This window comes from Archocentrus centrarchus, chromosome 3 (assembly GCF_007364275.1).
Source record: "Archocentrus centrarchus isolate MPI-CPG fArcCen1 chromosome 3, fArcCen1, whole genome shotgun sequence".
Lineage (NCBI taxonomy): Eukaryota > Metazoa > Chordata > Actinopteri > Cichliformes > Cichlidae > Archocentrus > Archocentrus centrarchus.
The window spans coordinates 33,594,704-33,621,809 of record NC_044348.1 but is presented as its reverse complement, the minus strand read 5'-3'; the positions used below and the strand labels follow the sequence as shown (position 1 = coordinate 33,621,809).

At 43.9% G+C, this 27,106-nt stretch overlaps 1 protein-coding gene across 1 annotated transcript; it reads right to left on the bottom strand.

The window, feature by feature from the left end:
• On the bottom strand, positions 1-27,106 carry LOC115778256 (multidrug resistance-associated protein 9-like). The gene is made up of 29 exons (XM_030726316.1): positions 27,059-27,106; positions 22,875-23,020; positions 22,598-22,744; positions 21,940-22,087; positions 21,439-21,663; positions 19,025-19,198; positions 18,411-18,558; positions 11,255-11,403; positions 10,936-11,043; positions 10,342-10,533; positions 10,188-10,259; positions 9,890-10,014; positions 8,846-8,918; positions 7,255-7,458; positions 6,865-6,999; positions 6,559-6,676; positions 6,351-6,449; positions 5,048-5,151; positions 3,646-3,828; positions 3,311-3,537; positions 3,083-3,220; positions 2,750-2,939; positions 2,581-2,670; positions 2,273-2,462; positions 1,559-1,718; positions 1,388-1,466; positions 912-1,025; positions 187-351; positions 1-111 (listed from the first exon to the last, which is right to left on the bottom strand). The coding sequence occupies exons 1-29, from the start codon at positions 27,104-27,106 to the stop codon at positions 19-21; spliced, it is 4,044 nt and encodes a 1,347-aa protein (XP_030582176.1). The 3' UTR covers positions 1-18.

The window sequence follows — 27,106 nt, the reverse complement described above, 5'->3', positions numbered from 1 at the left end:
TCACAGGTTTACTTTGGTTCACAGCTTCACGGTGTTTGCAGCAGTCAGGAGAGACGAGAACAGAGAGAACGGATTTTGCTTCAGTACGTTTGGATCGTCCAACTCTGCCACCTGTCATAAAGAGCACTTCGTAAGTTTAATTAAAGGATGGCACAACATTAATCTGTGCGCATTTGTGTTTGTTACCCGTCCATTGTCCATAACCAGAATACGATCTGCTTGCATCACGGTGTTGATCCGATGAGCTATGGTGAGCACGGTGCTGTTACAGAAGGCTTCTCTGATGGCGTTTTGGATCAGAGCGTCTGTCTCCGTATCTATGGAGGCTGTGGCTTCATCCAGCAGAATGATCTGTCGAACATCAGGACAGACAGTGTAGGCAAAACGGCAGCTTTAAAACGATTTGGATGGGAAACACATTGCAATACATACAGATACTTTCCAAACACACAGTTGATGAGCCAACTGGGTGCTGAATTCATACTGCACATATATTGAAAATAAATAGCACCCACCCTCCACACACACTGTCTTTGGCCAACTGCTCAGTCATAGCCCAAGACCCAGCCTGGGCTACACAAATTTTGGTCATTTACTTTCTGCACAAGTTTGATGGTCTTAATAAATCCTGAGAGCACACAATGCAAGTGGTCTTAACAGGACTTCCAAGGAGCGATCTAAAAATTGCACTGGAAGCTGCCTGGATACCTTTGAGTGGTAAAAATTAAAATCAGGTAAAGCTTTTGATTTTTAAGGACCTATTCTTGGAGCTTTTTGATGGCAATGGGTGACAGAGTCACATGGAATTGCTTTGTCTAACAAATGAATGCAGTTTGTGGCCAGTTAACAAGGAATCACCAAGAGGACACACAAAGTTACAGACACTATACTGCATGTATGTGCATTCAGACCTTGGAGTTACGGAGTAGAGCTCTAGCCATACAGATCAGCTGCCTCTGGCCTACAGAGAAGTTCTCTCCATTCTCCAAAACTTGTGCTTCCAGCTTCCCTTCCAGGTTTGAGATCTGAGGGAAAAAAAAAAAAAAAAAAAAAAAAAAAAAATCATATTTCACACAACTCATTTTACCACTGTTATAACTACCCCTCAACTATGTTGGTCTGATTACCATCCATCTACACTAGCCTTAGTTAAAATTATAATTAGCACTTTATGGTTGAATGCTGTCTCCAACCAGTCAAGTTGCAGGTTCTACCATCTCAGAGATGCATGCAGTTTTTTATTTTTATTTTAATAAATGGGCAGAATCAATGAGTTTTGAATCACAGAAAAAAAAAAAAAAAAAAAAAAAAAAAACTATTGACAACAATGAAAAAGGCTGTATGGAAATTTTAATGTACTATGCTTCATGTTGTACCAATAACATACTGAATCCTTCATGTAGCTTTTCTCCAGCACGCGCCAGATGTCCTCATCAGTGTATTTACTGAAGGGGTCCAAGTTGTACCTGTAGAGAAAAAAAAACAAGACAAAACTGGTTAATCGGTTACTGATACAGTGGTGAGACCAGTGTGGGAGTTATGGATTAACCCATGTTACCTGACTGTACCAATGAACAGCACAGGGTCCTGAGGGATCACGGACAATTTGCTGCGCAGGTCTTGCAGGCCAATGGACATAATGTCCACTCCATCTATCAGTATGGTTCCTGATACAGGCTCCACTAGTCTAAACAGAGCAACTCCTAAAGAGGATTTTCCTAAAGGCACAAAGCACAGAGCAGAGTAGCTGAATTAACCTACAGCTGCTGCAATGCAGCACCACAAAAAGACCCCACAAAGACTACAAATATAACCAACACTCAGCAGATGGTGGACTGAGTGATGGCAGATCAGGAGTATGCAGCACTGGAGACAAAGATATGCAGAAAGGCAGGTGAAATAAATGCATGGAAAGTGTAAAAGTAGAGAAGAGATGCCGAGTGCATTATAGTTCCAACAGCAGCTGTGGTCTATAGCAGTGTTATTACAGGGAGGCAGCCACAAACTCTTCACTTACAATGAGTTGAGCCCACACAGATAACACTACAGATTTATGTCTGTTTTTAGTGCAGCGCCAAAATAAGGGCCCTAAAATCATCATGAGTCAATACTAGTTCAATGTTTCATGTTATAAAATGATGATCTTAAGTTCTTAAAGCTATTAGGCCACAAAGTCTATTACGGGTGGGTCAACCACTTCCCATCTGTAGGGGCGGGGGGGTGTCTGAATGAAAGTCAATGAGAGAAACAAGTACTGGACTCAGGGCCTTACCAGAGCCTGTCCTTCCCACAATGCCCAGCTTCTCTCCAGCTTGGATGTGGAAATCAAGCCCGTTCAGGACAATAGGTGTATTCTCTCTGTACCTCATCTTATAGTCACTGAAGGTGATGGCCCCACTGCTAGGCCAGCCCTCTGGGATCTGTGCCTCCGTAATGTGCCTGGGAGCCTCAGGCTTACAATCCTGCAAACACAACAAGTACAACAGTTTTAGGGAAGTGAGCAGAGGGATGTCTATTAGGACGCTGCTATGGTCTTGGCAAGACCGTGGCAGGTGTACGGTTGCAGGAGAGATGTCTGACCGTGATGTATTCCTGGAGTCGCTCTACTGAGTTGAATCTTGCCTCCACTTCTGTCGACTGACTGACAGCATATTGAAGGATGCCTGTCAACTGAATCATATACAAAACTTCTGTAAACTCCTGTCTGAAAAGTAAACTGAATATAAATTAATTTGCTGTCCAAATGTACCTGCAAGGCATAGGATATGGCGAGGGCTTTAAAGGTTGGACTGATTATGTCATTGCTGCTGAGCACTACAAACAGAGCCACCGACAAGTTCACAATAGCAGCCATGAAATCCAGCCAGAAACTGAGCACACGCGTGCCCGAGATAAACAGGAAGTAGTATTTGGAGTTGACATCATTCAAGCTATTGAACCTACGATATAATAAAGGACAAGGCAGAGTTTGAATATCCCACCTCACCCCCATTTTGGCCAAGAAACACCATTTACAGTGCAGTAAAACACTGATTTACAGGAGCACCAGGTGACGCCTTAGTAAGAAACGTTAGAATCTTACTGTTTAATGTGGCCGTCTCTTATATTGTAGGCATGGATGGTGCTGAGGCCCTGCAAGGTAGAGGTGGTTAGAGAGAAGCAGGGAGTTCGACTGGCATTTTCCAGTTTCTTCATATAACGTATACTCCTCCGTAATACACTGCAGATAAATCACAGGTGTACAGTACCTTATAGGACCTGTTACTGTCACAGTAAGCCTGTTTTATAGATTTAACCAGCATAAACTCACAAGACAATGACGGCAAATAAAGCTCCCATAATAACCACAACTGAAAGCATGGTGGGGAAAACAGCTGAGATGATAACAATTGCACATGTGACGTGCACAGAACACTGCAAGAAAGAATCCATGAAGAGGGGAAGCACAGTTTCCACTTCTTCTTGATCTTTAGAGAAACGATTTAGAAGTCGGCCAGTTGGCGTTGTGTCAAAGAAACTCATTGGACTATCAACAACCTGCAAGGGGAAAACAAGTCATCAGTTCATTTGTAGCTAGTGGATGTTCCCAACTGTGGATTAAATACACTTGTGAGAAGTATTTAGTACAAAGTAATTTCACAGTACCTTCTTGAACATGGTGTCGTGGAATGTGCAGGAGGCCCTCATGGTGGAACAAGTGTAGATGAAGCATTTCATAATAGCAAGTACAACCATGACAATCACCATCACACCATAAATCATCTGGTAGAAGTGCAGGTGTGGATTTTGAGAGATGTCACCCTGGACTGAGGTTGTGTTACTGGATGTCTTGAATAAGAACAATATATACATTTTATTAAGATATTAAATGAGGGGAGTCAAACAGAGTCATTGTATATACTGAAGGCATTTCATCACACAATAGAATCTTATTTTACATGTACAAAAGGCAGAAATTTGAGATTCATAAATATTTCACACAAGATATGATTTTTTTTTGGGGGGGGGGGGTGTCATCCTTTTGATAAACCAGAAAGATCATCATATTCTAACAAATGTCTGTAAATGCTCGATTACCCTGTGGGACTCCAGAGGCAGCAAGCCAACTGGAGCACTGCTCAGCCAGTGACTGAAGCACAAACTCGGGTGTGTGAGGAGTTCGGTGAGGTGGTGGAAAAAGACTTTTGGACTCATTGTGTTTGGCACTTTAAGACCCTCTAATACAGTAACGTAAAATAGAAAGATCCGTAGATGAAAACACACGGTATACACTTGGAAACATTTTTCCTTCGGCTCAGCTTTTTTCTGATTAAAATCGTTCTGAAATGCTTTCAGAAAGGCTAATTCTGCCACGTTAGCAGCATTCTGATGACATTCAGGCCAGTTTGGTCTCCTCTGCCAAATCACAGCTGGACTGAAGGTTTCTGACACTCAAGCTTCTGACAAAGTGCTGCTTGGATCACAAAGCCAGTTGGTATTTATTGTAAGGGAAAAGTGCCTGGAAACTGGGATGTGTGTACAATGGTCAAACCAAAAGTGACAAAACCAACAGAAGATCAATACATCAAACTGTTCATAATCAGCAAATTCACAGTCTCAGATTAGTATTCTTAAACCACTTCTCATGCAAAATGCTTAGGTTAGGCCAAGGCATACTATATTTTCACAATGGATGTAATTAGAAGTATGTGAATGATGAAACAGCAGTATCAGCTCTGAGATCAAGGATTATTGATCCACTTTCAACTCAACTTTAGTAAAGTGTAAATACAGAAACGGTTTGTTCTGGCTGTTGTGCAAGATGCAGTAGATGTAGATTTTTGTAGCACCCATTTGTCCTTTTACTAAAAGCACCTTCACCTCCAACGCCACCAGAAGAGAAAACTATTGTAGTGAAAGTTCTGTGTAATCACTGCTGGATTTCTTAATCTTGCTCATCCAGTCTTTTCTGAATCCAGCTGTGAGAAGCTGCAGGCGCACTCAGAACATTTCAACCAAGCTGCTGATGTTTGTGTTTTTATGTGAGAATGAACAAAATAATTCTCACCCCATCACCTTTCTCCATCCAGATGCTGAACCACCAATTGCTGAAGGAGATGGATCCCAGCAACAGGAACACATTCAGGAGTGTGAGGAAGGAAACAATGTAGCCTGCAACAACACAGTTACGAGCAGTTAATGAATCACCTGTTTGTACATGATTATGTGCAAAAATACACAGCCACATAATTTGCTTTGAGTTTTTCATTAAGTATCCAGAGATGACCCCAGTGTGTATGACGCACCATCTATCCTGCTTTATTTTGTTTGTGTTTTTTGCAGTTTGTGTGTCATTCAAAATGTCAAGTTGCTACTGGTGTATGATCGCCAAACACTTCTGGAGCTTCGTCTGTCTGCTGAAAACTCGTGCAGTATCAGCACAAAGGACGAGATTCTTCGCCCCCGCTCTTCTCTGGAATACCGGCTTCTCTCTACGACCTCCAGGCTCACCTCACTGGAGGAAGCGCCACAGACACCAGGGTAAGCGTGGTGAGGCTAAAGGTCAATATGGCCTGCCCTTCCAGTGCTTTTCTGGCACAAAAATGAATCGGCTCATCTTTTTGCTTCGTGGCACTTCCTGGACTTGTCAACTCGGATCAGTCTATTCCACCTCCGCGTCCCTACCCACTGAAACACACTAATGCTCTGTCCACCCTCTCAACTGCCTTACTGACATCAGGGGATGGCACTAAATTTTCTGAATTTTAATAAGACAAATCTTATATTTGGTGTTATTGTACAGCACTTTGGTCAGCCCTGTTCATTTTTAAAAGCAAGTGGTATGGTAAGTAAATGCATGTGTGAGTAATTGTAACTGTATTCTAGTACAGTTACTTTTGGGGGGGGTCAGTGACTATGAATGTGGCAATTAGCACACATTTGATTTAAACAAGCATAAGATGGTTTATGAGGACTTAAATGTCTAGGTTAGTCTAGTAAGGACTTGAATTTTAAGATTAATTTTTGATTGATTCTCTTGGTTTTAAAAATCACCTCCAATCTGTCAAAATCAGTGCGCATTTCTCTAAACAAAAAGAATCTGCCTGCATAAGAGCCACCAGTCAAACAAGCTGCTAATATCAAATTGCTCTGCGTTAAGATCAGAGGAAACATCAGAGACCTGCGGGGGATGTTTCTGGTGTTTTGGAACAGTTTGAAGCATTTTTTTAAGAAGTAATCACCTGCAGTAATTTACAGTGTTTTGATGAAATATTTAAATTACAATACTTGTGGTATTTTAAAAATTGCTAGAGTTAATATACAATTTAATTTCATAAACAACTCCAACACTCCATGTGTACATATCGGACCTCCAGCTGCCCGGCAGTACGTGAGGTAGGTTCTCCAGGAGACGGCACCTTGTGTAGAGAGCTCCTGACTGACCAGATGATTACCAGCCTGGACCGTAGCTTAAAAGAAGAAAAAAAAAAAAAAAAATCATGACTCATTTTATTAGCAGACATCCTGACTAGTTTGTATTTTCATAAGGCAAAAATGTTTTCTTCCATGTTTTCACACCAGGGTTCTCAGTGTCGGTGTCTGCACAATGCCTGAGCTCAATCTCTTCCAACTGGCCAGTAATTTGTGATGAAAGTGGCACCTTCTCTTCCCCCTCCTCATCTTCCTTTTTCCGAGCCTGACAAAGAAAAAAACAAAAAGACAAAAACTGTGTTACAGCTCAAAATATCGACACTTATGGAATGCACAATCTTTGCTTTGCAGCCAACCACTTTGTTTTTGAGCTACTGCTGGAAGGTCTTGCTGCTACTTCAGTGATAAGGACAGAGTAACAGAGCCATGGTTTTTACTGCAGGACACTCTTACTTTGGACTCTTCCATCTGGTGGGTACTGATGAGCTGGGAGTAGCGTCCATTGGCTCTCATCAGATTCCTGTGGTTTCCAGCCTCCTGTACGGTCCCATTCTCCAGAACCAGAATCTCATCGCAGAACTCCAAATACTAGAAAGGTCACAAGGAAGAAGATCCATGTTAACAAAACCAGCTCAGCTCTGCTTGAGTGCTTCTAAACAGCAGTCATGCAAACCCAGATCTCATGTTTTCTTTTTCTTTTTTTTTTTTTAAATACAGAATAACACAGAGACGTAAATGTCGGTGAACTGTTGAAGTTTTGAAATCCAGCTCTTGGTAAGAAAGAACTTTAAGCTGGGCTCAGATTCAGTCTCTACTAAAGAACAAAGCAGTGCAGTTTCCAACCTGGAGCTGGTGTGTAACCAGCAGGATGGATTTGCCCCGGAGCGCCTTCTTTATACATTCTTCAAAAATGTGCTTCCCCACATGGGAGTCAACAGCAGATAGCGGGTCATCAAGGAGGAAGATGTCCCTGTTGGAGTAGCCCGCTCTGGCCAGGCTGATCCTCTGCTTCTGCCCCCCTGACAGATTCAGCCCCCGCTCTCCAATCTGCCCACAAAAAGAGGAGAAAATGCTACAGATAAGGTCTGTTTCATTATGAAAATCAGGTTTTACATAGCACAACAAAATAAAATGAAGACATCTTTGACAAAAAGAGTGCAAAATAGGCAGCAAAGTACTCAGCTCCAAATAAAAGAAATATTTTCATTATGATAGTAATATTAATCCACTGTCTATGAAAGACAGACACTCTTGTTTAAGGAGAAAAAAAAGACTCATAGCAGCAACTGTAGGAAGAAACTGACAAAGATGATGAAGAAAATACTTCAAGCTTCAAATTAATGCACAAATAGATTTTGAGATCAGGCGGGTTCAGGGTGGTATGGCTGTACGATTTTGAATCCAGCACGGTGGCGTGGTGGTTAGCCCTGCTGCCTCACAGCTAGAATGACAGCTAGAAGGGTGGGTTTGATTCCACCTTGGCCCGGACCTCTCGCTGTGTAGAGTTTGCATGTTCTTCCAGTGTCTGCGTGTGTTTCCTCCCACAGTCCAAAGACATGCAGTTACTCAGGCTAGGTTAATTTGTCACTCTAAATCGCCCAAAGGTGTGAATGGGAGTGTGAAAGGTTGTCCGTCCCTCTGTATTGGCCCTGTGACAGGCTGGTGACCTTTACAGGGTGTACCCTGCCTCTCACCTTGCAACAGCTGGGAAAGGCTCAGCTCAGGTTCGAGGAGTGCCTTCTCAAGTCTACATATTTCAGCTCCTTCCACAGATGATCAGTAGGGTTTAGATCAGGGCTCACAGAAGACCACTTCAGAATAGTCCAATGTTCTTAGCCATTCTTGGCTGTTTTTAGAGGAGTTTTAGGTCATTATCCTGTCTGAGGACCCACGATCTGAAACAGACACTGGGCAGAACATTTTGCTCCAGAAGGCTTCAATAGTCTTGAGATTTCATTGAACCCGCACAGATTCAAGACGTGCTGATGCAGCAAAGCTGGCCCAGAACATAACTGAGCCTCCTCCATGTTTCACAGTATGTACATTCTTATTTGTAGGCTTCATTTTTGCATCTGTGAGCTGATGTGATTTGACAAAAAGCTCCAGTTTTGTCCAAAAGGATATTTTTTCCAGAAGCTTTGTGGATGGTCACTATGAAATTTGGCAAATTCCAGTCTCACTTTTTTTTTATAAATTTGCTTTCAACAGTGGTGTCCTCCTTGGTCATCTTCCCTATAAGCACAAACTGAAGAGCTTACAAGAAAAAATAAAAAAGCCTGCCCTGTGTAACCTATTGCTTTCAGTCCAGTACCTGCCCCATTTATTGTGGATGTATTCTTCTAGTTTTAACCAAAAGGAAGTCACTCAAAATGGCTGGTCTCACTATGAACAACTCATGAGGAGTTTTATAGTTGTTAGGCTGGAAAGCACCCACCTCAGTTTGGTCCCCATATTGCAGGATGTTTAGGTCAGCTCTGAGGCTACAGACATCAACAACTCTGTCGTATCTGTGGAGGAATAGTGCAAAACACCTTAGTGGTTAACACTAAGGGAAGGATAGTGTACTCAGGAGGAGTACAATGAGCCATTTATTAAATTAATTACAATTTGTGGGTGGCTGTGGCTCTGGTGGTAGTGGATGGTTGGTGGGTCTATAGTCTGCTTGCCAAAGTATCCTTTGGGCAAGGTGCTAAACCTCGAGCAGCCCCTGATGCATCCATCAGAGTAGACAGATGCTATAGAAATGCCAGTCCATTTACCACCAATTAGCCGACAGTAAAAAGTGCCCAAAATCATTTGCCAACATGCCAAAAAAAAAAAAAAATAATGATTTCATGCAAAATGTTGTATTGAATATCTCAGCTCACTTATACAACCTGGCTTAGGAAAAAAAAAACCTGCAGCTTTAGATCTTATTTTAAGAACTATTATTAATTTACTCCTAAAATGTTTCTCCTCACTAAAAGTGTACGTGGAAGAAAATTCACTCTGTAAAGTTGACGGTGAGGTTACAAGTCGTGCCATTTATCATCTCTGGCAGTAGCGGTGCTCCTGTCAGATAACCAAGAGAAGCTCGTTGTGGTTGCCTGCCTTCACCAACGTTAGTTAAAAGAATAATCTTTGGCTAAGCCTCATTTCCACAGACTCAATGAGGAGCATGGGTGACCGTACAGACAGAACCCTCATTAGTATAACTATTCTTTCAATATTTAACAGCTTTAAATACTGAGCACATCACAGCCCCCCTACCTCACACCCACTCACTGTCAGCAGATCAGTACCTAGTGTTGAGTTGCATCAGACAGCAGCTGCCTGACAGACAAAATAAACAGATACTGAGGGTCAACTACATCTTGCACCACCCAGGCCAGGTTGGGGATATGGAGTCCAAATGGGCCACGTTTAACCAACCAGACAAAGTGATGGTTGACAGGGAGCAGAAGATGGCAATAAATGGAAGAAAATAGACAATACTTACTTGGTTTGATCAAAAGGTTCCCCCATAAGAATATTTTCTTGAATAGTTCCATGAAAAATCCAGGCCTGCTGGGAAACGTAGGCAAATGTCCCATCAGCTGTGATGGAGCCCTGAAGAAGCTGCATCTAAAAAGATAAAAATGAGCAGGCAGAAAAGCTGCATTTACATATCAGACAACATAGAAATAGGAAAAAAACACAATGTGAATGACAAAAGCAGACAAAACAGTGGGGAGAAAACCTAAAACTAAAAGCAAAGCCTACACAAAAAAGGACAGAAACACAAAAGAGAAACCAACCTGCTCCAAAATGCTGGAAATCAGTGAAGTCTTTCCACTTCCCACATTCCCACAGACACCGAGCAGTTTTCCCTTCAGGGGATACCACAGAGATCATTTTACCTTTAACAGAGTTTTGATAACCTCAGTCATCATTACTGAAAGCTGATCACACCTTGGGCAGCGTGAAGGAGACGTTTCTCAGCGTCGGTAAGGATTCTGTCGAGCCACTGGCTGTTCTGGGAGGGCAGCCTGACTGGCTGTGAGGTTTGGGCCATGAAAGTGTAGCATTACTCATCACTATAGCCGAGTCACTGTCTGCTCTCTGCATCAGGTAGGGCTCAGGATTCTGGATCAGTAAGATTTTCTGAAACAGACACACACACACACACACACACACACACACACACACACACAGACACACACTGAATTTACAACTGCATTCAAGCTTTTTAGAAGCAAAATTGTTTTTCCAAATATCAAAGTCCAGGGCAGAAAAAAAAAAATAAATATTTAAAGGAACTTAAAGACAAAGATGCTATAAAAACACAGCACTGTAAGTTGGCCTGGTGTGTCCAAACTGAGTTCTACAGCAGTAAATGATTAAAATGAATCCAGCTTATGATTCAGCAGCATGACCTTTTAACTGGTTACTAGAGGAGAAGATATTTCCTCCATTATTTGCTTTTAAATACAAATGAATGACATGTTATTTAATAATGATTACTATTATTCATGGACTTTGAGGACACAAAAACGAAGAGCTTACCCTAAATCGTTTTAGTGCCACCATAGCCTCAGCGAGGGCCTTCACAGAACCGGGCAGGACAGCAAAGGTGAACCTCATGGAGTTGAAGATGGCGACAGTGGTAAAAGCCTAGAAATTTAAAAAAAAAAAAAAAAAAAAAAAAAAAAAAACACATTTTGACACTACACAATAATCTTACAACATGGTCAGACCAAGCCTTCTTACAGTCTACTCACCATTCTCTGATAAGTACATCTAACAACTCTTCTAAATCACCAAGTGGAAATGCTAACAAAGGCTTTTGTACTGCAAAGTATTGCTAGAGAGCCGTGATACTCACAGCAGATGTGTTCAGGGGTAACCCCAAAGAAGTGTGGACTAGAAAGGTGAAAACAGCAGCAAGAGTGGAGACACTGATGGCCAAGATGTTGTTCATACTCTGGATTATAATGATCTTCTGTATTAGTTTCTTTTCACATTTTCTTAAACCTGTGAGAGAAGAGAAAAAAAAATACAAATGGTAGACTTACCTTTACCACCCTACCACAGATGCACAACAACCATATTTCATACACTGCAACCTTTAAGACACGATCAACTAGGAAACATGAACAGTCTGCTTTCTGGCCACACACACACACACACACACACACAAAAAGAGCTGCAGTTAATGCAAATATGACTGAATGCAGATAAAGTGATATTCATTTGGGACCTACACAAATCAAGCATAACATTATGGCGACTTATTATGCTGCCAAAACATCAAGGCATGGAGTCCACTAGAGCCCTGAAAATGTGCTGTGGTATCTGCGCCAAGATTTTAGTAACCGGTCCTTTAAGTCCTGCAAGTTGTGAGGTGGGGGAATTCTGAGGCCAAGTAAACACCTCAAACTCATTGTTGTGCTCCTCAAACCATTCCAGTTTTGCTTTGTGACAGAGTGCATTATCCAGCTGAAAGAAGCCACAGCCATCAGACAATACAGTTTCCATGAAAACACCTACGTGCTCTGAAACAATGCTGAGGTAGGTGGTACATGTCAAAGTAACATCCACATGAATGGCAAGACCCGAGGTTTCCCAGCCGAACTTTGCCCACACTGCCTCCATCTTACCTTCATCCCGTTGTGCAGGGGCAGGCTGGGGTTTAAATTCAGCCCGGGAGTTTGGTTTGGAGAGGCCTTTTATCCGAGTGTACAACAAACCATAATTTTAAAACAAGAGAACTTTATTTGCAGTATAAAAACACTACATTTATTCAGCAGCATTAAAACAACTGTGTGCATGTAGCAGCAAAGGGGGGGAGATGGGTTTTAAAAAAAAAAAAAAAAAAAAAAAACTCCTCCGTGAATCGCCACCTTATCATGGTGGAGGGGTTTGTGTGTCCCAGTGATCCCAGGAGCTATGTTGCCCGGGGGCTTGTCCTCCTGGTAGGGTCTCCCATGGCAAACTGGTTCTGGGTGAGGGTCCAGACAAAGAGCGGTTCAGAAGACCCCTATGACTGTAACAGCAAGGGAACAGTTTACCCTGCCCGGGATAGGGTTACCGGGGCCCCACCCTGGAGCCAGGCCTGGGGAGGGAGCTCGAGGGAGAGCATCTGGTGGCCGGGCATTAGCCCGTGGTGCTCGGCCGGGCGCAGCCCGAAGAGGTTACATGGGCCCACCCTCCTGTAGGCCCACCACCCGCAGGAGGCGTCGCAGGGGTCGGGTGCAATGTGTGTCGGGCAGTGGCCAAGGGCGGAAGCCCTGGCGGACAGATCCCCGACTATAGAGACTGGCTATTGGGACATGGAATGTCACCTCTCTGGTGGGGAAGGAGCCTGAGCTAGTGCGTGATGTAGAGAGATACCAGCTAGATATAGTTGGGCTCACCTCAACGCATGGCCTGGGCTCTGGAACCAGTCTCCTGGAGAGGGGCTGGACTCTGTTCCAGTCTGGAGTTGCCCTTGGTGAGAGGCGGCGAGCTGGGGTGGGTATTCTTGTATCCCCCCCCGGCTTGCTGCCTGTACGTTGGAGTTTTCACTGGTGGACGAGAGGGTAGTTTCCCTACGCCTTCGGGCTGGGGAACGGGTCCTGACTGTTGTTTGCGCTTATGCGCCGAATGACAGTTCAGAGTACCCACCCTTTTTGGAGTCGCTGGGCGGGGTGCTGGAGAGTGCTCCATCTGGTGACTCCATAGTCTTGCTGGAAGACTTCAACGCTCATGTGGGCAATGATAGTGAGGCCTGGAGGGGCGTGATTGGGAGGAACGGCCTGCCCGATCTGAACCCGAATGGTGTTTTGTTGTTGGACTTCTGTGCAAACCAGTTTGTCCATAACGAACACCATGTTCGAACATAAGCATGTCCATAAGTGCACATGGCGCCAGATCTGCAGCCGTATGTTCTGGACACTCGGGTGAAGAGAGGAGCTGAGCTGTCAACTGATCACCACCTGGTGGTGAGTTGGATCAGGTGGCGGGGGAAGATGCTCGACAGACCTGGTGCACCTAAACGTATTGTGAGGGTGCGCTGGGAACTTCTGGCAGAAGCCCCAGTTCGGGAGATCTTCAACTCCCACCTCCGGCAGAACTTTGACAACATTCCGAGGGAGGCTGAGGACATTGAGTCCGAATGGACCATGTTCCGCACCTCCATTGTTGAGGCTGCTGCTCAGAGCTGTGGCTGCAAGGTGGTTGGTGCCTGTCGTGGTGGTAACCCCCGAACCAGATGGTGGTCACCGGAAGTGAAGGGAGCCATCAAGCTGAAGAAAGAGTCCTATCGGGCTTGGTTAGCCTGTGGGACTCTGGAGGCAGCTGACAGGTATCAGCAGGCCAAGCGGAATGCAGCTTGGGCAGTGGCCAAAGCAAAAACTTGGGTGTGGGAGGAGTTCGGTGAGGCTATGGAAAAAGACATTTGGACGGCATCGAAGCAATTCTGGCAAACCATCAGGCGACTCAGAATGGGGAAGGCAGTGCTCCACTCACACGGTTTACAGTGCGGGTGGGGTGCTGCTGACTTTAACTGAGGCTATAGTCGGACGGTGGAAGGAATACTTCGAGGACCTCCTGAATCCCACAGACACGCCTTCTGTAGTGGAAGGGGACGAAGGAGATGACTTGAACATCACTGGGGGTGAGGTCACTGAGGTAGTTAAACAACTCCTTGATGGCAGGGCCCCTGGGGTGGATGAGATTCGCCCTGAGTTCCTGAAGGTTCTGGATGTTGTAGGGCTGTCCTGGTTGACATGCCTCTGCAACATCGCGTGGAGATCTGGGGCAGTGCCATTGGATTGCCAGACCAGGGTGGTGGTCCCCATCTTTAAGAAGGGACCACCCCATCTTTCGGGGGATCACACTCCTCAGCCTCCCTGGTAGGGTCTATGCCAGGGTGCTGGAAAGGAGGGTCCATCCGTTAGTCGAACCTCGGATTCAGGAGGAACAGGAGGAACAGAATTTCTAGGCGTAGCCAGGTGGCGGAAGGCTTCTTCCTTGGTGGCCTCAGAGTCTCATCTCTGCTCTTTGCAGATGATGCAGTCCTGTTGGCTTCATCAGGGGGTGGCCTCCAGCTCGCAGTGGAACGGTTCACAGCAGAGTGTGAAGCGGCCGGCATGAGAATCAGCACCTCTGACAACACTTATGAAGCACTGCAGGACTGCTTTGAGGTGACAGACTGGCCGGCACTCTGTGAGCCTCATGGACAGGACATCGACAGGCTCACAGAATGCATCACAGACTACATTAACTTCTGTGTGGACACCATTGTTCCTACCAGGACTGTAAAATGCTACCCAAACAACAAGCCGTGGGTAACAAAGGACATTAAAGCACTTCTCAACAATAAGAAGAAGGCCTTCAGGGCTGGCAACAGGGAGGAGGTGAGAACGATCCAGAGGGAACTCAAAACAACAATTAGGGAGGCTAAAAACAATTATAGGAGGAAGCTGGAGCTGAAACTCCAGCAGAACAACATGAGGGAGGTATGGAGTGGAATTAGAACCATCACTGGCTTCAGGACCAGCAACAACAGGGGAATGGAGGGCAGTGTGGACAGGGCCAATGAGCTAAATCTGTTCTTTAACAGGTTTGACACTGCAGGCTCTGTCATCCCTCGTCCAGACAGCTCTGCTGCCGGTCTCCAGAAGTCCACTCCACCCCCACCCACCCCCACACTTCACAATAGCCTGCTTCCTTCCTGTGATGGCCCTCTTGACGTCTCCACCCCTCCCCCACCCGCCACCTCTACAGTTAGTCTCACTGCTGACCAGGTGAGAAGACAACTTAAGAGACTCCACAAAAACAAGGCTGCAGGCCCTGACGGGGTCTCCCCCAGGGTGCTTAAAGCCTGTGCCACCCAGCTTTGTGGAGTACTGCACCATGTCTTCAATATGAGCCTGGATCTTCAGAGGGTCCCTGTGATGTGGAAGACATCTTGCATCGTTCCGGTCCCGAAGATGACGCGACCCAGTGACGTCAAGGATTACAGGCCAGTGGCACTGACTTCCCACATAATGAAGACCATGGAGAGGCTCGTCCTGGATCAGCTCCGGCCCATGGTCCAGTCATTTCTGGACCCCCTCCAGTTCGCCTACCAGCCCCGCCTGGGAGTTGAGGATGCCATTATCTACCTGCTAAACCGAGTCTACGCTCACCTGGATAAGCCGGCCAGCACTGTGAGGGTCATGTTCTTTGACTTCTCAAGTGCATTCAACACCATTCAGCCTGCTCTTCTGGGTGATAAGTTGACAGCGATGCAGGTAGATGTCCCCCTTGTGTCCTGGATTGTTGACTACCTGACTGGCAGACCACAGTATGTACAGCTGCAGCACTGTGTGTCTGACAGAGTAGTTAGCAACACTGGAGCCCCACAAGGGACTGTCCTCTCTCCCTTCCTCTTCACCCTCTACACCACAGACTTCAGCTACTGCTCAGAGACCTGCCATCTTCAAAAGTTTTCTGATAACTCTGCAATAGTTGGATGTATCAGCAGGGGTGATGAGGATGAGTACAGGAGGACAGTGAAGGACTTTGTCACATGGTGCAAGCGGAACCATCTAGAGCTCAACGTGACAAAGACAAAGGAACTGGTGGTGGACTTGAGGAAAGACAAGGCACCGGTGGCCCCTATGTCCATCGGAGGGGTCAGTGTGGACACCGTTGAGGACTACAAATATCTGGGAGTACACATTGACAACAAACTGGACTGGGCTAAGAACACTGATGCCCTATACAGGAAGGGCCAAAGTCGCCTCTATTTTCTGAGACGCCTGAGGTCCTTCAACATCTGCCGAACTATGCTCAGGATCTTCTATGAGTCTGTGGTGGCGAGTGCCATCCTCTATGCTGTTGCATGCTGGGGCAGCAGACTGAGGGCGGCAGACGCCAACAGACTCAATAAACTGATCCACAAAGCCAGTGATGTGGTGGGAGTGGAGCTGGATTCGCTTATGGCAGTGTCGGAGAGGAGGATGCTGTCTAAGCTGCAGGCCATTATGAACAATGGCTCCCACCCACTCTACAACACAGTGATGGGACACAGGAGCACATTCAGTGCAAGACTCATCCCACCAAAATGCACCACAGAGCGCCACAGGAGGTCATTTCTACCTGTGGCCATCAGACTCTATAACTCCTCCCTTAATAGGTGACATTGTGGTTCATCAGTGTCATTCATTTATCAGTATTCAATTGTACATAAAATTGTTTAAATTTCCATATACATTGTACATACACTATATACACTGTACATTGTACATACACTTATACATTGTACAAAAAAGGACTGTGCATATATATATAATGACACCTATTTAAAATTTTTTGCACTCACAATTTTCATATGTGTATAGATTTAGATGTGTATATAGTCAAAATATCTCTTTAGTCTTTATACTTTTATGCCTTTAGTGTATGTTATTGTGTTTTAGGTTTACTCGTTTAAATGAAACGGTTGCAGCTGTAACAGTAGTAATTTCCCTTTGGGATCAATAAAGTATTCTGACTGACTGACTGACTCTAAGTCAGCCGGAAAAGGGTGGAGTGCCCTCTCAGGCTCAGGAACGAGTTCTTGCCCCAAGTGGAGGAGTTCGAGTATCTCGGGGTCTTGTTCACGAGTGATGGGAGAAGGGAGCGGGAGATCGACAGACGGATCGGGGCTGCTTCTGCAGTGATGCGGACGCTGCACTGGTCTGTCGTGGTGAAGAGGGAGCTTAATGTAAAAGCGAAGCTCTCGATTTACCGGTCGATCTATGTTCCTACCCTCACCTATGGCCACGAGCTTTGGGTAGTGACCGAAAGAATAAGATCGCGAATACAAGTGGCAGAAATGAGTTTCCTTCGAAGGGTGGCTGGCCTCTCCCTTAGAGATAAGGTGAGGAGTGCAGCCATCCGGGAGGGGCTCAGAGTAGAGCCGCTGCTCCTCCACATCAAAAGGAGCCAGTTGAGGTGGCTCAGGCCTCTGATTAGGATGCCTCCTGGCCGCCTCTTGGGTGAGATGTTCCGGGCATGTCCCACCAGGAGGAGGCCCCGTGGTAGACCCAGGACACGCTGGAGAGATTATATCTCTCGGCTGGCCTGGGAACGCCTTGGGGTCCCCCCGGATGAGCTGGAGGAGGTGGCTGGGGAGAGGGAAGCCTGGGCTTCTCTGCTTAGGCTCCTGCCCCCGCGACCCGGCCCCAGATAAGCGGAAGAAAATGGATGGATGGATGGGAAAAAAAAAAAAAAAAAAAAAAAAAAAAAAAAAACATTTCCGATCACCGGCTGGTTCAGCATGGAAATGACCGACCATTCGGGAAACCTCCTGAGTCTCCCGATGGCCACCACGCCCCTGCCGTTGTGCATCCTAGTGGGTGACAGGGGTCAGCATGGGCACCCTGACTGGTCTGTGGCGATGCAGCACCATCTGCAGCAAACTGTGATGCACTGTGTATTCTGACACCTATCATTACCTTTTTCGGCAGTCTGAGCTACACTAGCTCGTCTATTGGATCGGACCACATGGACCAGCCTTCACTCCCCAAGTGCATCAGTCAGCCTTGGCCACACACGACCCAGTCACTGCTTCACCACTGTTCCTTCCTTGGACCACTTTTAATAGATACTGATCACTGCAGACTGGGAACACCCCACAGGAGCAGCAGTTTGGGAGATGCCCTGACAGTCACAGTTTGTCAAATTTACTCAAATCATTACACCTGCCCATTTTTCCTGCTACTAATAGATCAACTCTGAGGACAAAATGTTAATATCCCGCCCACTAACAGGTGCCATGGTGAAGAGATAATTAGTGTTATTCACTTTGTCAGTCAGTGGTCATAATGTTATGCTTGATCAAAGTATAGAGGGAGCCCTTCTGTGTAGGCGTGTTGCTTTAGATGTGAGGCGTTGCAGCTGCAGTTATCTCTGTCCTCTTGTGAATCTGGCAACATGATTACATGCATGATTATGTTTAAACAAAGGGGAAAGTATAAATATTGTGTGATATTGCCAGACAGATGGAAAGTGCAGCCAGGTGGTCTTACCTGCAATCTTCTTCTCAAAAGAATCTTCCCAGGTGTACATCTTGATCAGCTTAATGCTGTTGAGAATCTCAGCCATTGTATGAACACGTCTGTCTTTTATTACCATGGCTTCTGACTTGAATTTGTTTGTGAGATTTGTGAAGATATACTAGAAACGAAAAATAATTCAGAGAATGATTTTAGTCCCCCGATTGACAAGATGTGGGAGAACAACTTTTGAAAGCAAAAACCACCACCTGCATATTCTGACAGCACAGGGTCAAGTATATTAAATTGCATACCAAATAAACTCAGCACAAAAAATAAGGACATTTTTGTTTGGATGATCATTTCTTTGTTGTAACAATTCTTCTCGTCAATAAATAGTGTTAGTGTTATAGATGTGGCACCATTTAAGGGGATATAAACAAGCTTTCCAACAGTGTAAGATTTATTGCCAAGAAGCATTGTTACAAATAACCCTGCCATATTAATTAATTTTGCATAGTTAACATTTTGTAGTCATGCTGAAGTTTTTTTGTTTTTTGTTTTTTTTTTAATAAATATCCATTGTGATTGACTGGAGCCCATTTATTTTTCATGTTTATATCACTTTATGAGCTGCACATACATACTTCAATGGGGATAAGGATGACGTAGATGAGGATTCCAATCAGTGCAGTGTAGCCCAGAATGTACCAGGCATAGAAAATGCACATAACGAAGAGCACAGGGGTGGACAGCACAAAGCTCCCAAACACAACTGCCTCAAAAATTCTGTGTCCAACGCTGGTCAAAACATTAAGAATCTAGATTTCAAAAAGAAAAAAAAAGAAAAAGGGAAAACAGAAAGTTCAGATTTCACCCGTTTACATCTTACACCAAATCTAAGATATTCAGAAGCTACACAGGTATCTGCCCCCTTCCTTCCTATTTTTTGCATGTCTCACTTAAATGTTTCAGCTCAAACTAATATTAAAAAGATAACCCAATTAATTCATCAAGGGAACAAAAACTATCCTGTTGGAGTTATGGTATAAATTCCATTCTGTTTATTATAATTATCATATCTTATGTTTGTATATTTTCTATAAGTTGTTTTATGTACATATGATACTGTTGTTTTTATGTTTGAAATGGAAACACGTGGTGACATTTTTTACAAAGGAAGTTGTAGTTACCTGCAGGCTGCTCTCAGCCTGCAGAGAACACATATAGGATACGTGTCTCGTATACGCCATGTTACATGCGCACATGTCACAGTATGCTTACGACCATATATGGTAAGGAAAAAGCCAAGAATGTTGTTTATTACATGCTGTAAACTGCGTTTGGTGTAACCCACGTGATCTTATTGTGAAAGTCCGAATAAAAGCGCTGCGCAGGAAGCGGTCCTTCAGGACAGATAACTTCCGCTCAGCCGCGAGCTGAGTTCAAGGAACGGATCTCTCCTCCTTGCGCAACTTCAAAAGAGTTGTGTGTTTGTTCTCTGAGTTATTAAAATGATCTGAACCTATCAATCCAAACCTACCTGGCCGTACGTGACAAAGTAATTGCCCCCTAATCACTGGTTATGCCACCCTTGGCAGCAAGAACTCAAGTGTTTATAATAACTGACAATAAGCATCTCTCATCACTCTTTGCAGAATTATCTTAATTCGGCCACATTGGATGGTTCCAACATGAACAGCCTGTTGAAGGTCATACCAAAGCATCTCAATTGGATCTAAGCCCCAACTTTGGCTAGACCACTTAAAAACTTTTTTTTGAGCCATTCAGAGGTGGACTTGCTGATCATCGTCCTGCTATAACCCAAGTGAGCTTGAGCTTCAGGGCACAAACTGATAGCAAGACATTCTCCTTCAGGATTTTCTGGTAGAGTCCAGAATTCATGGTTCCATCAATTACAGGAAGTTGTCCAGATCCTGAAGCAATAAAGCAGCCCCAGATCACTACACTCCAGCTACCATGTCTGACTCTTGGTATGATGTTCTTTTTATGAAATGCTGTGTTAGTTTTATGCCAGATGTAACAGTAACCTTCCAAGAAGTTCAACGTCTCATCGGTGCACAGAATATTTTCCCAGAAGTCTTGAGGATCATTTAGATGTTTATCCTTTGTGTTCCATTTGGTCAGCAGTGGTTCTCCTTGGAACTCTTCCATGGATTCCATTTTTGTCCAGCATTTTTATTATTGAATCATGAACTCTGACCTTAACTGAGGCAAGGAGACCAGCAGTTCTTTGGATGTTCTGGGTTCTTTTGTGGCCTCCTGGATGAGTCATTGATGCTCTCTCATAGTAATTTTGGTAGGCCGGGCACTCCTGGGAAGGTTCACCACTGTTCCAAGTTCTCGATTTGTAGACGATGGCTCTCACTGTGGTTCTCTGGAGTCCCAAAGCCTTAGAAATGGCTTTGTAACCCTTTCCAGACTGATAGATGTCAATGACTGTTTCCTCACCTGTTCTTGAGTTTCTTTACATTATGGCATGATGTGTATACTGAGATCTTTTAGCCTGCTTCACTTCACAGACAGGTTCTATTTAAGTAATTTCTTGATTCAAAAAGTCTGGCAGTCATCAGGCCCGGGTTAATTCATGATTCAACAAGAGGGAGCAATGACTTCACACAGGTAGGCATGAATAGCTTTTTGCCCTTAATAAAAGGAATTTTTTTTTTTTTTAATGCACTTTGCATTTACTCAGGTTATCTGTGTAATATTAGTTTGTCTCCATAATGTAGTGGTTTACACTTTTGCTCAGGTAGGTCACTGCTGTGATTCTGGCCAAAGACAGAAATCCCTTTGGGGGTTGTGTCAGAAAAGGTGTCCTGTGTAAAAACTGCCACATCAAGTGTGCGGAGCCACCTGCTGTAGGGATCCATTGTGATAAGGGAGTAGCTGAAAGTAGCCCCGTCTTTGTCTAATATTAAAGTGTGTTTGATGATCTGAAACGTCCAAGCGTGACAAAGATGCGAGAAAATAAGAAATCAGGAAAGGGGCCAATACTCACCGCACTGCATTATCCGTGCATGTGTAAATCAGTCTTTACCTCTCCATTTGAAATGTCACCAAGTACTCGCAGAGATATGACTTTCTGGAAGCCGACCGAACACAAGGCACCTTTCAGTCTGACAGCAGTACTCAAGTTTAACGCCCACTGCAAGGATAGCATGTAGGCTCTGAGGAGCTCTGTGGTGAGCAGAGCGAAGCACAAACCAACACCGCTGGACTGTCCTGGATCATTAACGTAGTCCAAGAGCCGATAGACAACAGCCTGACGGGGCAGAGACAAAAGTGTTTGATACACTTTAGAGAGCAGATTTCATTAAACTACATGTAAAAACTGTTTACACAGCATTTAATACAACTTAATGCAGTATGTTTTGGAGTTGCCCTGAACAAATCACTGGGCTGAAGCAGAACTTTGTTCTTTTAAATGCACCTGCCAAAGCTTTCTTTTTGGTACGGTATATTTAGGTAAATATATGTTGTTCATACAGCTGGGCCTGTTTATACTAAAAGTTTAATAATACTGGAGATGACAACTCACCGGCCCCAAAAAGGCCATCACCATGGCAATGATGGAGACAGTGATGGACAGGATCAGCCTAGTTCTTTGAAAGCGAAGAGTCACACGGATCAACGAGGCATTCTCCAAACCGCTCCTTGCCACTTCTTCATTCCACAGCCTCTGAAGCCTGCAAAACACTCCCAATCAGAACATGCTCACTCACAGTAGTCTGTTTTTTCAATAATTTAAGTATTTATTTCCTTCCACAATAAGTCTCACATTTAATTTTGACAGTTCAACCTTATTCCCAAGACTTATTTTCCAAATTTCAGCAGCTATAATGATGAATGTCCCAAGTTTTTTGTGTGGCGTTGCTCTCTCTCTCTGCGCCCTTTGCCTTAAGTACTGCCCTTCTTCACCGCTGATGCCATAATCATAGCTGACAGAGAGGAGATGGACAGTGCTAGAATACATTTGCTTCGAAGTTTTTCCACCTATAAAACGGCAGTTTTGTCTTTTCCTGTTAATATTAGTAATACCACCCTTGGCTCCTTGTTCTGCATCATCTTGTTCTTCTAATGTTTCTTTCCCATGCCCCCCCACCCCCAGTTTAAAAAGCACCACACACCATAACATTATAACATTATATTCTGCTAATGGCTCAAATGACAGAAAATGTGAATTTGCAGAACGAGACCTTTTTGCACTGATGTCGGCTACATCGAAAGCAGACATTTTTAGGTCGGACGTATCCAGCTCATTTCTGAACATGGCCCACATTTTGGGAATCATCCAGAAAAATGTTGCAAAGGATAATAAACCTGCATTATCCAGAGGGTGGGACCTAGACACAAAAACAAAACAAACCCATATTAAGAGTGCTGTGAAAGGAAAATATTCCATATCAAGGAAAGTGAATTTCATTTGGGAAACATGTTGCAATCAACAATTTCTCTTTCGTCAATGACACTGACTCAGTTGCGGAACAGCGGAAGGGTTTGAGGGTCTGCAGGCTCCGACGGTATTTTCCAAGTGGGCAACAATGGGGCGTTTCCCTGACGTCTGCATCTGTATCTTCTGAGGCAAAAGATTCAGCTCCCCAATGGATCCCATCTTCCCTCTAAAGAATCAGGAAAAAAGACCAAAAGTAACAAAATGTTGACTTTTTCAATAATCTGGATGCCTGAAAAAGTAGATGAAAACATGTCTGAAAAAACAGCCATTTGAACTAACTGACAACCATTAACTGTACTTCCTAATAATAAAAAAAGAGGCACATGATCAGACTACATAAAATTAATTACTTAGATTCATCCATCCATCTATCGAGAGAGCAACAATATTTCTATATTCAGTACAAGAATGGTATGCATAAGTTTTACAGTAAATCATCATCTCACTCTGCTCTGCACAAACCACTTTTATAAAAGACCAAATATTAGCCTGCGCAGAGATCAAGGGCATAACTTTGGGTCCAACATTGGGGGGGTTAAGCCCTCTGACTATTCAGTTATTTATTAAATCATTTACTTTTCTAAAAGGATTCAGGAGATTTTGAGTTAATTAGAAATGTATTAGAAATACATTGTAATGCTTTTACTATGTATTTATTTAACTTTCTTTGTATTTACTCTGCACCTTCAACAATTAAGAAAAGGCTTACATTTTTCACATTTCTTCCAACAGTAACAAATATCTTTCATGAACCTGTTTTGTTTTACTATTTGAGTAAAATTATATACTTGTATAATGAGTTTAGTTTATTACATATTACAGGTATTGTACTGTGCTGCGTGTGCATAAATAACCACTTTTATCTTCTTTTTCTTTTGGCTCACTGTCAGATTAGGAGGAGCAGGTCTAACGGAGCTAAAATACCTGAACCGGTATTCATAGTGCGTCTGATACACATCGGCATAGTTATTAAATCATCAGCTAACAATACATTTACATTTACCTCATTTTGATTTTTCCGCTTTTTACAAGGGGTGTTGTCGACCAACAGTGAAAAATTGTTGGTTGTCCGCTTTTTGGCACTCTTCATTTTTTTCAAACTACACCCACCAGTGTTGCCAGATTTCGCGACAGAAACAAGTAACCAGCTCTATGAAAACAAACCCAAAAGAAGCCCAACTGGCAACCCACAACACTGTGTAAACCTGAGGCCGCTTTTGAACAGCATAGCTCTGTAGTAGTATAGCTCACTTCGTTTTGTCTCATTGTGTTGTGGAGCAGTCAAACCCATGGTTCTTAGCCTCATAGAAGAGAAGGGTGCACAGTCTTTGTGTGTGTGTGTGTGTGTGTGTGTGTGTGTGCTTCTCTGTATCAGCATGTTGAACTAAATCAGCATGGTGAGCACATATTTCACACTTGCAAAATCTGGGGAATGCCTTTGGTACGTCTCCCATTAGGACCGCAGCTACTTTCAGAGGTGTATGAGGACACAATTTTTTTTTTTTTTGGGGGGGGGGGGGTCAGGAGGAGGGGAGGTTAAGGAGCACAGGGGTGCCTAATCAGCGCCGTTCCTCTGTTACTGATCATTTCATATGCACAGCTGTTAAATACAGAAAATGCCGACTAGAGAAGTAATTTCGTCACATCGTTTGGGTGGGCGCCCCCCCCTCTTGTGCGGCGCCCCTATGCACTGCATATAGTGCACACCCACTTTTAGCGCCACTGTCTCCCATCGGAGCTCGGATCCATTCTGTAAGTGCGCTCTCTTTCTCCCACTCTTTATTATATTGTTTTCTATATTTTCCCCGCTTACTGGAGCTCATTCTTGCGCTGCCTCCTCACTCTGGACTGTTATGTTTGTTTGGGTGTGCGCCCGGTCAACTTGGGCAGGAGCGATAAACAGGAAACGGGGGCTTGGAAGGGACAAACTACCTACCACTCCTCTTTTGATTTATTATAGGGCGCTGAGAGATATTCAAGGAGTTTCACTCGGAAAGAAAGTCAAGCCCAAATAAGCAACTCCACGTTCAAAAACAAGCCCAAAAAACCGCAAACCGCGACTCACGAGATTTGCAAGCGACTTTAGATAAAAACAAGCCCAAAGTCGCTTATAATAAGCGGACTTGGCAACACTGACACCCACTCCCAGCAGCTGCTTCCACAGGCAAACGGTGAAGCCGCTGCTTGGTAGAGAAAGCGGGTTGGGTGATACCAAGTTTTTGTGGGGGGGGGGGGGGGGGGGGGGGGGGTTACATTACCAAATTATTAAACACGCTAGTAGTTTACCCAAAATTGATAATAAAAAAAGAAAATTAACATGTTATTCATGTAAGATGTTTTTTGTAAATCGAAATGATGTGACTTTATTGGGGGGCGGGGGTTATAGTGATTGGATCAGATTATTGGGGGGGGGGGGTCATAACCCCCCTATCCCCCCGCAAATTACACGCATGGCAGAGATTATTCCATGCTCTCCTTTCTTGTAGCGTGTATAGCTGTATTAAAATTGGGGGCAAGATCTGCCAGACATGACAGGCAAAAAAAAAAAAAAAAAAAAAAAAATTGGGGGGGGGGGGGGTAATAATAATAATCTACCAACACCAATGGAAATATTGTCTCACCATTAATGCAAATATTAAATAAATTTAACATTACAGTCCCCTTTAATAACAAAACCCTTCAGCAGACATCATCTTACAGTCTGCAATTTGAGACACATTTCAGCTTCCGGAGAGCTCCCAGATTCGTCCGTACACTGTGCGTTTAAATGCTGGTGGAAAGCTGGGTCATCTGAGTTTTGTTTTTGTTTGTTTGTTTTTCTTGTTAGCTGTACAAATGCAATTACTTGGTTAAAAATATAAAAATACTCATAATCGGATAGCAAATCGTGCAGGTTTTAACTTTCACTTGCTTCTGAGGGTAGACCACCGTGATACCCCGCCATAACAGTCTCCTACTCTTCCTTCGTGCCTCTCAGTTTGACTGCCTGTTTTCCCAGCCAGAGAAGAATTGCACCACCTAGTGGTCGTTTCTTTTAACCAAGTAATTACATTTGTACAGCTCACAAATGCATATATACAAATAATCTTAGAATATTAAAAAGTAGATGTAGGTGTATGTGTTATAACTAAGGGGTGCTGAGCTATCACATTTTCCACAGAAAATCGTCTTTGCCACTTCGGCACAAGTATAGAGTGAAATAAGTTCAGGGAAAAAAAAAAACCCACTAGACTCCGAACAAAACTCAGATGACCCAGCTTTCCACCAGCATTTAAACGCACAATGTACGCGCGAATCCGGGAGCTCTCCGGAAGCGTGAAATGTGTCTCAAAAAAAACTTTGTGCACTGTAACCTGAACTGTGCGCAACTGTCGTTTTGTCCGTGCGTATCAGGTGATTCGTGTATTTGTATTTAACGGTTTGTGTGCGTACTTTTATTTTGTAGTCGTAATTTCTTAATATTTGTATTTGAACACACATTTACAAGTACTGGAAGTTACGCACAAAATGTTATTTACAACTTACAAAAAATTACAAATCCAGCATTACAGACACACAGATATTTTGAGTGAATTTTCTCTCCACAGGAAAACTGCATTTGCGCTCATCTTACATCCAACCAAAAACTTAGAGGACCGCGGCGGGGACTCAGCGCGTCCTCGCAGGTTTTTCCAATCTCGCCATTAGCGCGTTCTCACAAAAGGGGCGGTGCTGGCACGACATAACCAATCACAAACACAGACAGAAAACTATAACAAATATGATCAAACTCACAGCATAGGCCTAAGTAATTGTTGATGCAACCATAGGCGCAATAAACAACGAAAATTCACCTAAAATACTACTTTCCCACTTATCAATAATGATATTTTGATCATGCACATCTCCAGCGGTTTTAAGTAAATGTCATGGCAATAAGGCACAAGTAAATGTGATTACAAGAACAACCGTATTTGTCATATGTAGCTTGCATATCTTCTTATGCAATGCATGTTTAGCTTATTTATTCCTGGACCAAAGAAAGGCATCCTTCAAACTTCAGGCTTTCAGTGAACTCTTGCAGGCAGCCTGCAAACCTCCAGTGCTCTGCGTTTTAGGATTACGTCACTATATAAATGCCCAGAAGAAGAAAAATGGGCTTTACATTTCTTACAGCTAAAAACTTCCACTGATGCCCGTGAAAAAGTCAAAGAGACCCTCTTACCCTCCTCACAGCCAAGTCCGCAGGACGCTCCACAGATGCTGACGCCAT